The following is a 13,413-nucleotide window of genomic DNA, read 5'->3' on the forward strand; positions in this document are numbered from 1 at the left end:
GTGAGCACTGTGGTTCCTTCTCAAGGCTCCTTCCTCACCTCCTCCAGTCTCTGGTGCGGCCAAACAACCTTGGTGTCCCTCAGCTGTGGACGCTTCACTCCTGTCTCTGTCTGGGTTACATATGCAAGACTGCAAGACTCTATTTCCAGATAAAGGCACGTTCACAGAGCCCAGGAGTTAGGACTGGACATATCTTTTGGGAGGGCTGCTGTTCAGTGGGGACACGGGGGCACCTTGTCCAAGGGCATCTCACTTCTGTCTCTTCGTTGGCAAGCTGCCCTGGGTCTGGATTGGACAAGGAGTTGTCCACCTTGCTGTCTCCCTGAAACCACCCCCCTCAATATGCCTTAAAGGAAGAGGGTCCTTAATCAATGAGGTCCCACTGCACAGCGCAGGGAACTCTGCTCAATGTTATGTGGGAGCCAGGATGGAAGGGGAGTTTGGGGGAGAATGGACACATGTATACGTGTGGCTGAGTCCCTTCACTGTCCACAACATCGTTAACTGGCTATACTCTAGTATGAAATAAAATGTTTTAAAAAAGAGAAAGAAGTAACTGCTCCTCCCCGAGATGTTCTAAGCCATTTTCTGGGCTGGGGATGGGGAGAGGGAACTGGTGTTTCTTAAGAAGATTCCCAGTAGTTGACAAACTCATCCTGGTTTTCATGGGACTTTCCTGGGGTTTGTAGTGAAAGTCCCACATCCTGAGAAATGCCTCAGCCTTGGCAAACTAGGAAGGTTTGTCACCCCATCCTTAGGGCAGGCAGGAGTGAAAACCTCCAGCTTGACACCCTGGGGTGGCCCTTTGGCCAGGAGGAGGGGCAGTGAGGCAGGCACCAGGGGTGTCACCCCACCTACCGCTGGCTTGCCCCTTCCCTCTGCCCCAGAGATGGCTTCGCCCAGAGCATGTGGTGTAGCCTCCAGGCGCCACAGGTAGAGTCGAATGTCCATCCAGGGGCAGCGCATCCGGAGCAGAGCATGCCTCGGGCACGGGCCCCTGTTCCCAGGCCACCCTCCTCCTGCACCTCACCTCCCTGTTTGTGAGCCCCTTCTGTGCGTCTGTGTGTGTCTCTGTGTCTGAGTGTTTGTGTGTGTGTGTGTCTCTCTCTCTGTGTGTGCCTGTGTGTTTCTGTGTGTGTATCTCTCTGTGTGTCTGTGTGTGTGTCTCTCTGTGTGTTTCTGTGTGTGTGCCTCTTTGTGAGTCAGTGTGTGTTTCTGTGAGTGTCCCTCTGTGTGTGCCTGTGTGTTTGTGTGTGTGTCTCTGTGTGTCTGTCTCTCTGTATGTTTCTGTGTGTGTGTCTCTTTGTGTGTCTGTGTGTGTGTGTCTCTGTGTGTCTGTGTGTGTGTCTCTCTGTGTGTGCCTGTATGTTTGTGTGTGTGTTTCTGTGTGTCTCTGTGTGTGACTGTGTTTGTGTGTCTATGTGTGTGTCTCCGTGTGTCTGTGTGTGTCTCTGTGTGTCTGTGTGTGTGCCTGTGTGTTTGTGTGTGTGTGTCTCTATGTGTCTGTCTCTCTGTATGTTTCTGTGTGTGTCTCTTTGTGTGTTTGTGTGTGTGTCTGTGTGTGTGTCTGTGTGTGTCTCTCTCTGTGTGTGCCTGTGTGTTTGTGTGTGTGTGTCTCTGTGTGTCTGTGTGTGTGTCTCTCTGTGTGTGCCTGTATGTTTGTGTGTGTGTTTCTGTGTGTCTATGTGTGTGACTGTGTTTGTGTGTCTATGTGTGTGTCTCCGTGTGTCTGTGTGTGTCTCTGTGTGTCTATGTGTGTGACTGTGTTTGTGTGTCTGTGTGTGTGTGTCTCTCTCTGTGTGTGACTGTGTGTTTGTGTGTGTGTGTCTCTGTATGTCTGTATGTCTCTCAGCTGTCTGTGTGTGTTTATGGTGGAGGAGAGATGAGTGTGTGGGGAGGGACCATAAGAGCAACCACACTAAAAATGAGGATGCTCTGAGAACCCTCCAGAAGAGATGTCAGCTGTCACGGGGGCAGGCCATCTGGTTGCAGGGAGGACCAGAACCCCCATGAGTGGTGGTTCCAGAGTGGAGGTCAACTTTGCTGCCCGTCGAGAGGAATTTTCCAACAGACCCACTTCCCATGGGAGGGGCTGCTCCACGCAGGGCTGTGTCCTCAGGGATTTAGAAGGGCTGGTGGGTATGCTCAAGCTTCTGTGTGCTCCTGCAGGACTTCAGCCCCTGGGGCCCCTGAACAGCCTAAGAAGTTTGAGGTGAGGCTGGGGGCTCCCGCACTTCCAACAAGCCCATCCGCATGACTCTGATGTGGGGGTCCTCACTGTGCCCCAGGAAACATGGCTGTAAGTGACCGGGGTGGCAGAGAGTGGCATGGAGTAGGTCAGGTGCCGAGCCAGGATCCTAGGGGGTCTTTGAAATCCAACATTTTCCCATCTTGATGAAGCTCCTCTTTAGCTCTTCGTCCATCATGGACTAGTGTCCAACGGACTTTGTCCATCATGGCTAGTGTCTCTGGAAATGACCCTTTGGAGATGGGGGCACCTCCCCATCTCCAGCACCAACCTCACCGACGGACAACAAGCAGAGCTGTCTCCAGACCCCACCCCGTCCCCAGGTCCCACATGCAGCTGTCACCCTCGGTCCTCACGTCTGCCACCCACAGCTCTTCTGTGCGTCCCACCCCTACCTGGGTCAGATAGAGCAGGAGGGCACCTGGCACCCCATGGCCCCACCCGCCCGCCCTTCCTGGTGGACTGTGGTCACCTGGGCCGCGTGTGGAGCAGGAGTCTAGGGAGGAGGCTGTGAGCAAAGCCGCCCGTGCCCTCCCCGCCCCAGATGACATCTGGAGCCCGTAATGGCCCTGCACAGGCATGCGCACATGATGCCACATCCCAGGTTGACACTGGGCACATATGCATTCTGGCCTGCAGGGTAACGGCAGGTGTGATTCTGTAGCGGAGTCAGCGGAACCTTGCTCTTAGGACCACAGAACTCAGAACCAGAGACAAGAAAGGCCCTCTGGAGGTCACCTAACAACCCCTCCTCTTCCAGAAGGCTCAGCCCAGGCTCTGTCACCAATGGCAGCGGGCACAGCTCCGTCCTTGAAGATGTGTGTTCCAGGAGCTCACTCTCATCCTGTGTGTCTGCATGTGTGTGTTCCAGGGTGGGGGCTCACTCTCATCCTGTGTGTCTGCATGTGTGTGTTCCAGGGTGGGGGCTCACTCATCCTGTGTGTCTGCATGTGTGTGTTCCAGGGTGGGGAGCTCACTCTCATCCTGTGTGTCTGCATGTGTGTGTTCCAGGGTGGGGGCTCACTCTCATCCTGTGTGTCTGCATGTGTGTGTTCCAGGGTGGGGGCTCACTCATCCTGTGTGTCTGCATGTGTGTGTTCCAGGGTGGGGGCTCACTCTCATCCTGTGTGTCTGCATGTGTGTGTTCCAGGGTGGGGGCTCACTCATCCTGTGTGTCTGCATGTGTGTGTTCCAGGGTGGGGGCTCACTATCATCCTGTGTGTCTGTATGTGTGTGTTCCAGGGTGGGGGCTCACTCATCCTGTGTGTCTGCATGTGTGTGTTCCAGGGTGGGGGCTCACTATCATCCTGTGTGTCTGTATGTGTGTGTTCCAGGGTGGGGGCTCACTCATCCTGTGTGTCTGCATGTGTGTGTTCCAGGGTGGGGGGCTCACTCATCCTGTGTGTCTGCATGTGTGTGTTCCAGGGTGGGGAGCTCACTCTCATCCTGTGTGTCTGCATGTGTGTGTTCCAGGGTGGGGGGCTCACTCTCATCCTGTGTGTCTGCATGTGTGTGTTCCAGGGTGGGGGGCTCACTCATCCTGTGTGTCTGCATGTGTGTGTTCCAGGGTGGGGGCTCACTCTCATCCTGTGTGTCTGCATGTGTGTGAGAGAGTACAAGGCTGTGTGTCTGCACATACGGGCACACATGTGAGCTTGTGGGTGTGCAAGCATGCTTGTGCAGTGTGCCTGCAAGCATTGTGAGACTGCACACATACACATGTGTGTGCCAGCATGCATGTGTGCTCACAGACACACACACGTGTGGGTGTGAATGTGGACATGTGTGGGTGAGCCTGCATGTGTGAGAGTGAGTGTGTGTGTCACAGGTGACTGTGTGAACGTGTCTACATGTGTGGATACCTGTGGTATGAGTGTGAACGAGCGTGTGTGCAGGTCCTTGGATCCAGCCTGCACCCCGCTGGCTTCCCCCAGTCCCCTAGTTCTTGGACACGGCATCGGCAGGATGATGGACTTTGTACTCCAGGAGGGGCACCTGGGGGCCCTTTGCTGGTTGAATCGGTAGCCAGATGTACCCAGATGTGACATCTGGGAGGGCCATCCCTCACGCAGCTGGTTACACGGTATGGTAACCATACCCTCAACGTGTTTACAGGGGAAAGTCAAACATGGGAAATCCCTGTGGCATCAGGCAGAAAAGCACTCAGGAGGGAAGCACCTTGCTGTGGATGAACCAGAAACACACAGCCTACACACTTACCCTGCCTGTGCCTGGAGGATGCAAATGCAGGGTGAGAGGACAGAGCTAGAGCAGGCTGCCAAGACTGAAGAATTTTTTAATCCCATAGTTTTGATATGAAGAGAAAGCATACTGTGATAACGTTTCATGGACAATTTCTAGTTAGCAGAAAGTGCTCAGCAGACAAAATGTCTTGATTTTGCTCCCCTCTCTTGAGTCTGAGGCTGGGTTCTCTCCTGGTTGAACTGTGTCCAGACAGGGGTGGAGTGTGAAGAATGTGGGCTTCAGAACTGAATCCCACTTGCTGAGGGCCTCTTGGACCCTCAGTCTCTTTATCTGTACAAGGAAGATAAGGGACGGTTCTGAAGATGAGAAAAAGTGGTGCCCGAGGCCAATTTCCAGTTTCAAAATACAAGATTATCTTTGATTCCACCTCATCTTTTAGAGAAGTGCTCATATCTTATAGCAGCAAAAGTTCTAAGAGGTGATAGAATACTGGAATACAGATTCAACTCATATTTTAAATGTTCGTATTTAGCTTCATTATAATACTTTTCCTATTGGTGACTCAGCTGGTAAAGGATCTGCCTGCAACTCTGAAGATCCAGGTTCAATCCCTGGGTCAGGAAGATCCCCTGGAGAAGGGAATGGCAACCCATTCCAGTATTCTTGCCTGGAGAATTCCATTGAGAGAGGACCGTGGCAGTTCATGGGGTTGCGAAGAGTCGGGCATGACTCAGCGACTAACACACATGCACACATTTATTCTGTTAGTGCTAATTGAACTTTATTCTCTTGAATGTTCTATTACAACTTTAGCGTGCATTCTTTTATTGACACTTTTTTTTAAACCTCTGTTAGAGCAGCAGGATTTGTGAGTCAATCCTGGAGTACGGTTTTTCTATAAAGGGTACTGGCTCCCAAGAGACTCCCTCTGAGCCCCTTAACTGCATGATTATTTCTAGCTCCTTTTTTTTTTCTTTCGTCCTGGCATCTGCGATCTACTCATTAATGATGCAAACGAGCAGTTAATCATCTCAGGGGTTAATCTCTGGAGAATTAAAGATGTAGTCATGTTCTTTGGGAGTTAGGCCAGAGGGCCCTCCTGGCACAACTGTTTTGTATGCTGAGCATGAGGGAATTATACATCTGAACCATGGAGCCGAGCTGGATCTTTCTTATCCTATTTGAAAGTTTTCTCAGTAGAACCAATGAGATCTTTGTATAATGTTCACAATTGTGCCTAGTTTAATATCAAAAATTGTACCACGTGACGAAAGATGACCCAATAGAGAAATAAGAAGATGGCATTGGCTAGGAAGTATTTGCGGAGAAGGCAATGGCAAGCCACTCCAGTACTCTTGCCTAGAAAATCCCATGGATGGAGGAGCCTGGTAGGCTGCAGTCCGTGGGGTCGCTAAGGGTCGGACACGACTGAGCGACTTCACTTTCACTTTTCACTTTCACACATTGGAGAAGGAAATGGCAACCCACTCCAGTGTTCTTGCCTGGAGAATCCCAGGGACGGGGGAGCCTGGTGGGCTTCCGTCTATGGGGTCACACAGAGTCGGACACGACTGAAGTGACTTAGCAGCAGCAGCAGCAGCAGCCGGAAGTATTTGATATGAAATTTACAAATTCAGTTGACACAACACATGATGGCTAAATAAAACATATTTATGAAATAAATAAATAAATCATAAATAAAGTATGAAAAAAAGATAAATCAGCTATCACTCTGTCATCATTTGTTGTTGTTGCGTCTCTCAGGCACGTCTGACTCCTTGCAACCCCGTGAACAGCAGCACACCAGACTTCTCTGTCCTTCACTATCTCCCAGAGTTGGCTCAAACTCATGTCCATTAAGTCGATGATGCCATTCAACCGTCTCATTCTCTGTCGCCCCCTTCTCCTCCCGCCCTCATTCTTTCCCAGCACCAGGGTATTTTCCAGTGAGTTGGCTCTTTGCATCGGGTGGCCAAAGTATTGGAGTTTCAGTTTCAGCATCAGTCCTTCCAATGAATATTTGGGGTTGATTTCTTTTCGGATTGACCAGTTTGATCTCCTTACAGTCCAAGGGACTCTTAAGAGTCTTCTCCAGCATCACAGTTTGAAAGCATCAGTTCATCCTTACCATGTTTTATTCCTCTGGCCCTTCCTGGGCTGGGCCCACTTTTATAGAATCATGGAATTGTTATTTTTTTTGGAAACAGAACTGTTTGAGGCTCTGCTTCGATGTCACAAGATGAGAAGCTGTTTCCACTCTGCTAAGTGTCCTCCTGGGGTGCATGTCTGGGCGATGCTACATTCACATGCTCTGTACTAACTTACTACCCCCCTTCCTCCGAAAGGCTCACTTCCACACCCAGAGGCTTTAAATTCTGGCAAGTGATGAACAGCTCTGAGACCGCAGCTTCATGGCCCTCAGACCCAGCTTCAGGCAGGGATCACTGGGTCACAGGGGTAGGTTTATGGCTTTTGATCTATTTGTCCAATTGTGTGAAGGATGCTCTCTGAATCTGATGTACCACTTTGATTTGCTGCTGTTTTCTCCTGCCAGTTTGCGACGATAAGGTAAGAGAATACTTTGGACTTGATGGGGGGAGTCAGATTCGGATCTAAAGTGTGTTTTCTGCGTAACAACGAGATGGGACCCAGTGATGCAGTCTGGCAGGTGGGTACTCACCTTTCCTGAGAGATGCTATCTGCCTGGATGGAGGATGGGCCGTGACACACAGGTGCCCCGCGGGACAGGGCCACAGTGGCAGCTGGTGTTTACGAGCAGGCATAAGGGACTGCTCCTGGCGAGCACATCGTCTGAAGCCACTGCCACAGTCAGTGGTACAGGGGAGAGACGGGCCCTCTCTCTGGGTCCAGGCAGCCCAGGCCCCTTCGTGCTGCCACTCAGGAGAGACTCGGAGTCACCACCACCGCCCAGCCATGCTCAGGACCCTTGGGCTGGCCCTGCTGGCCCTGGTCATCATCGTGAACCCGAGCCAGGCCAGCGGCTTCACAGGTGAGGGGTCTGGGCTCCGTGTGGGCGATGCTGGAGGGGCAAGGGCTCCCGGGAGAGAGTCTCCTGAGGACAACAGCCCTGCCAAGAGTGGGGCAGGCAAAGACGCACCTGCTGGGAGAGTCAGGGACTGCTCCTTTTCAGGCAAACTTTCTGTAACCACAAAACAGGTGATGGGAATGCTTCGGAATCGGCCAGGGGTCAGTGGGGTTCAAGGGCAGGTTCTGAGTCATCGGGTCTGGGATGGGACCCAGGACTCTGCATTTCTGCCAATGGTACAGATGCTATAGGCCTGCTGAGAGTGGCACATGCCTGCAGACTGAGAATCGAAGTCTCTGGAGCCTTGGCCCATTAGTCCTCAATTTACAGATAAGGGGAGGGAGACCAGAGTGGCCAGGGACTCACACAGGGCCACACAGCTGGCCAAGGGAACGATTTCCCCCAGGACGACCCTGCCCTAGACCCCGACTCTGTCCCCCTTTCCCCCACCAGGGAGGGGGCTTCAGGATGTGGGTCTTCCTGCTCACCTGGGGCTCTGCCAACCCCATTTCCTCGACATTAAACGAGGGTGCTTGTGGCCCAGGGGGATGTGAAGGGTCAGGAACACATCCAGGGCCTTTGAGAGACACGCGTCAGCTGCCAAAAACACCCTGGGATTCTCAAACCCCAGATTTCAGAGCACTGAGACTGCAAAGCTTTTAAGTCGTTTCTCCTACGCTTCCGTCTTATTCTGTTGGGAATTCAAGCAGAGCCATTCTGCTCCTACTCTCAGCTGCAGCTTTGAACTGGTTTAAAATTTCTTCACAAATAGGCAGAATTTTGTTATTTCTTCTTTATGAACTGTGATTTGGTAAGAAAACTTGGTATCTCCTCCGGAATGAGTAATCTGCACATCATTCAGGTCAGTGGCGGGACGATGGGAGTGTCGGGAAGCCAGATGAGATCTCGGGGGGCGTTTTGTGCACATGAGGGCTTGGGCGGTGGCAGCTCAGTGGTCCATCAGGGCTGCAGGTCTGTCTGCTCCCAGGTTCCACATACTGAGGCTATGGCCGTGATGTCATTTAATCCTCCTACAATCCCAGGCACAGTTATGATTTTACAAAAGGCAAGACCAGGGCACTGAGAGGACGGGAAATGAGGTCAGAACCGCACGGCTGGTATTTGTGGAGCTGGTGTGAGTGCTGACTTCAGCACCCACCAGGGCACTTAGATTTTCTCCCTCTGGGATTAGAACCTGGAAACCCCGCCTTCTGAGCTGCGGAAAGGTTCTGTTGAATGGCAGAATATGCCCAGTGGTTTTTGTGGTGGGCTCTGGAAAGAAGCCAGGCCTGGGGAGGACTTGGCCTCCAGCAGAATGTGAAAAGCAAAACAAGGCGAGGCAAGTGTATTTTGGAAGGTGTGTGTGTGTGTCTGTGTGTTTGTGTTTGCTTGTGTCTGTGTGTGTGCCTGTGTCTCTGTACGTGCATCTGCTGTGTGTGTTTGTATCTGTGTCTGTGTGCATGTGCGTGTCTGTGTGTGTCTGTGTGAGCACACGTGTCTGTGTGTGCGTGTGTCTGTGTCTCTGCGAGTTGTGTCTTTGTGTGTCTGAGTGTCTCTATGTGTTTGTGTGTATGTGTTTGTGTATCTGTGTTCATGTGTGTGTGTCTGTGTGTATGTGTTTGTGTATCTGTGTTCATGTGTGTGTGTCTGTGTGTGTGCTTGTGTGCATGTGTGTGTGTCTCTGCATTTGTGTGTGTCTGTGTGTTTGTAGCTGTGTCTGTGTCTTTGTGTGCGTGTGTGTGTGTTTGTGTGTCTGTGTGTTTCTATCTGTGTCTGTGTGTTTGTGTGTCTCTGTGTGTGGGTGTGCACATGCCTATGTGCGGGAGGGCTCTGCTGAGGATCAGCTGGGACCTTGTCGTGATCAGGCCCAGAGGCTTTCTGGAGGCAGAGGAGTAACTTTCATCAGCGGTTGCATCTTGTCTTCAGTTCAGATGAAAAACAAGGTCTAGGCCAGCCTCACCAACTTCTCCATGCGGGAAGCTTTGTCCTGTTCACCCCATTGCTCCACGGTGACCCTGTTCACTGCACATCTTCTCCAGCCCCCGTCCCAGTCACCTCTAAGCTCTGGCCTTGGAAGCTGCCTACTCCCGCCTCACCCCACCCAGGCAGGGGCCTCCTGGTCCCTCCCAAGGCTTCCTGGGACCTGCTCTTTGGTGGGTACAGGTTGTGTTCACCCCCAGAGGCCTGGCCATCCCCAGGGAGGCCACCATGTGACTTGGGAGTAGACTCTCTCTGGGGTTTTGGGATTCAGCACCTGACTCTGTCCAGAGGAAGGCTGCAGGCTCTCCCACCAGCCTGAGCGTGAGGGCTGGCTTGGCCTCGTTTCTTCTGGGGGTCACCAACCCCCAAGCCTTGCTTTCTGCATGCTTGTGGGCACCCATGGGCTTCCCAGGTGGCACTAGTGGTAATGAGCCTGCCTGTCAATGCAGGAGATGTAAGACACGTGGGTTCAAACCCTGGATCAGGAAGATCCTCTGGAGGAAGGCATGGCAACCCACTCCAGTATTCTTGTCTTTAGAATCCCATGGACAGAGGAGCTGGTGGGCTACAGTCCATGGGGTCACAAAGAGTCAGACATGACTGAAGTGACTTAGCACATGCGCACTTGATCACCTAGGAGGACAAAGGTGGGAGTCTCCAGGGGTGTTGTCCTGGTGTGGGGATGAAGGTGATTTCTGATGTCCCCTCTGAGCTCTGCCCCAGAAGTCCAGCTTCTCCCTGAAGGTTTACTCTCTAACATACAGCACCTATCCAGTGGATGTATAGTCTCATAGAGCTTAGAGCTCTATATGAGGTTGAGTATATGAAAACCTAAGATATATTCAAGTCACTCATTTGCCCTTCACTGATAGCCCATGAATGCAGTGAGTCCCACACTAGCCTCAAATGTGGAAGATACCCCATGGTCCCCGTGTCAGCTCTAGGGTCTGCCTTGGCAAAGCACCACAGACTGGGGGACTTGGTGGTGGAGGTTTGGTCGCTGAGTTGTGTCTGACTCTTTGCGACCCCAAGGGCTGCAGCCCACCAAGCTCTTCCGTCCATGTGACTCTCCAGGCAAGAATACTGGACTGGATTGCCATTTCCTTCTCCAGGGAATCTTTCGGACCCAGGGAACGAACCCAGGTCTCCTGCATTGCAGGTGGATTCTTTACCACTGAGCCACCAGGGATTCATGGGGGACTTAATGCTGCTGCTGCTAAGTCACTTCAGTCGTGTCCGACTCTGTGTGACCCCATAGACGGAAGCCCACCAGGCTCCCCCATCCCTGGGATTCTCCAGGCAGGAACACTGGAGTGGGTTGCCATTTCCTTCTCCAATGTGTGAAAGTGAAAAGTGAAAGTGAAGTCGCTCAGTTGTGTCCGACCCTTAGCGACCCCATGGACTGCAGCCTACCAGGTTCCTCCATCCATGGGATTTTCTAGGCAAGAGTACTGGAGTGGCTTGCCATTGCCTTCTCCATAGTACTAGTTACTGCACATCAATTTTGAAAAGCTCTTATTGGTGTCATAGGGACTTCCCTGGCTCAGAAGGTAAAGTGTCTGCCTACAATGCGGGAGACCTGAGTTTGATCCCTGGGTTGGGAAGATCCTCTGGAGCAGGAAATTGCAACCCACTCCAGCACTCTTGCCTGAAAAATCCCATGGACGGAGGAGTGTGGTAGGCTACAGTCCATGGGGTCGCAAAGAGTTGGACACGACTGAGCAACTTCACTTATTGGTGTCATATACATCTCCAGTTAAAAAAATGGGGAAAAATAATTCAAAATGCAATGAGGAGCAGAAATAAATAAAACAGAGACAAAAAATAGAAACAAATAATAAAACTAAGAGCTGGTGCACTGAAGAGATAAAACTGATACACCTCTAGCCAGACTCTTCAAGAAGAGAGAACTCAGATTCAGAAATAAAAAGAAGTTACAACTGAAACCACAGACATACAAAGGATCATAAGAGACTACTATGAATAATTAAATGCCAGTAATATGGGCAACCTAGAAACATAAAATCTCCCAAGACTGAATCAGGGAAAAATAGAAAATATATAGAGATCAGCTACCAGTAATAAAATTAAATCAGTTTAAAAAGGAAAATTTCCAAGCAAAAGTTCAGCCTTCACTGGGGAATTCAACCAAGCAAACAAAAAAAAATTAATGCCTAGATCTCTCAAACTATGCTAACGAGGAAGGAACACTTCTGAACTCATTCTGTGAAGTTAGCAATACCCTTATACCAAAACCAAAGACCACACACAGAAAAAAAATTACAGGACAATATCACTGATGAACATAGATGCAAAAATCCTCATCAAAATATCAGCAAACTGAATTTGAATTTGACAATACATTAATAGGATCATATACCATGATCAAGCAGGAGTTATTCCAGGAACGCAAGGATGGTTCAATATACACAACTCAGTCAATGTGATATACAATCTTAACAACCTGAAGAATAAAAGTCATATGATTACCTCAGCACGTACAAAAAAAGCTTCTGACAAAATTCGACATTGGTTTATGATTATAAAAGCTCTCAACAAAGTTATAAGAGGAACTTATAAAGTTATGGAGAAACTTATAAAGTTACAGAGGAACTACAACAAAGATACAGAGGAAACATACCTCAGCGTAATATAGGCCGTTAATGACACACCTCCAGATAACTTCATACTTAATGGTGGTAAGCTGCAAGCATTTCCTTCAAGATCACAAACAAGACAACAATGTCCACTCTCACAGCTTTCACTCAGCGTAATATTGGAAGTACTAGCCACAGCAGTCAGTCAAGAAAAAGAATCCAAACTGGAAAGAATACTGTCACTGCAGTAGACATGATACAGTATTAAAAAAATCTCAAAAACTCTACCAAAAATTGTTAGAATAAAATAATTCATTAAAGCTGCAGGATACAAAATCAACATACAGATTCTATTGTGTTTGTATGTTGCTGGTATTGTTTAGTCACTAAGTTGTGTCTGACTCTTTTGCAACCCCATGGACTGTAGCCCACCAGGCTCCTCCGTCCATAGGATTTCCCTGGCAAGAATACTTGAATGGGTTGCCATTTCCTTCTCCAGGGCATCTTAGTGACCGAGGGATTGAATATGCATCTCCTGCATTGCTGATGAATTCCTTACCACTGAGCCACTGGGGAGGCCCTTTTTTTCTATACACTAACAATAAACTATCAGAAAGAGAAATTAAGAAAACATTACTACTTACAGTTGCGTCAAAAAATGAAAATCAACTAGGAATAAGTCTAATTAAGGAAGTAAAGACTTGTACTATGAAAACTCTAAGACATGGATGGAAGAAACTGGACAAAATACATACCATGCTCATGGACTGGAAGAATGTTAAAATGACCATTCTACTCGAGGCAATCTACAGATTCTGTGCAATGAATATCAAAATACCACTGGCAATTTTCAGAACTAGAACAAATAATTCCAACATTTGTAAAACAACAGCAACAACAGAACATGAAAGGCCGAAACAGTCAAAACAACTTAAGAAAGAAGAATAAAATCAGAGGTGCCATGCTCCCTGATTTCAAACTACACTACAAAGCTACAGTAATCAAAACAGTGTGCCACAAAAAACAGACTCACACATCAATGGAACAGAATGTGTTTGTGTGTGCTTAGTTGTGTCCAACTTTTTGTGACTCCATGGACTGTGGCCCACCAGGCTCCTCTGTCCACACAATTTTCCAGGCATGAACACTGGAGTGGGTTGCCATTTCCTCGTCCAGATGGAACAGAACAGACAGACCAGAAATGAACCCATGCAATTACGGTCAACTAATCTATGAAAAAGGAGGCAAGAATACACAATGTGGAAAAGACAAGTCTCTTTGTTAAGTGGTGCCCAGAAAACTGGATAGCTACATATGTAAGAATCAAACTAAAACTT

General features: G+C 49.5%; 1 protein-coding gene across 1 annotated transcript in view; it reads left to right on the forward strand.

Moving 5' to 3' along the window:
- Positions 1 to 7,387: 7,387 nt before the first annotated feature.
- The window catches only part of UMODL1 (uromodulin like 1), an 86,313-nt gene continuing 80,287 nt past the window's right edge, over positions 7,388 to 13,413 (forward strand). Inside the window, exon 1 of the mRNA XM_055420397.2 lies at positions 7,388 to 7,463. Coding sequence (XP_055276372.2) covers positions 7,388 to 7,463 — 76 coding nt within the window. The remainder of the gene's footprint in view (positions 7,464 to 13,413) is intronic.

This window comes from Moschus berezovskii, chromosome 1 (genome assembly GCF_049115385.1).
Source record: "Moschus berezovskii isolate FMDL1 chromosome 1, NW_MosBer_1.0, whole genome shotgun sequence".
Taxonomy (NCBI): Eukaryota; Metazoa; Chordata; class Mammalia; order Artiodactyla; family Moschidae; genus Moschus; species Moschus berezovskii.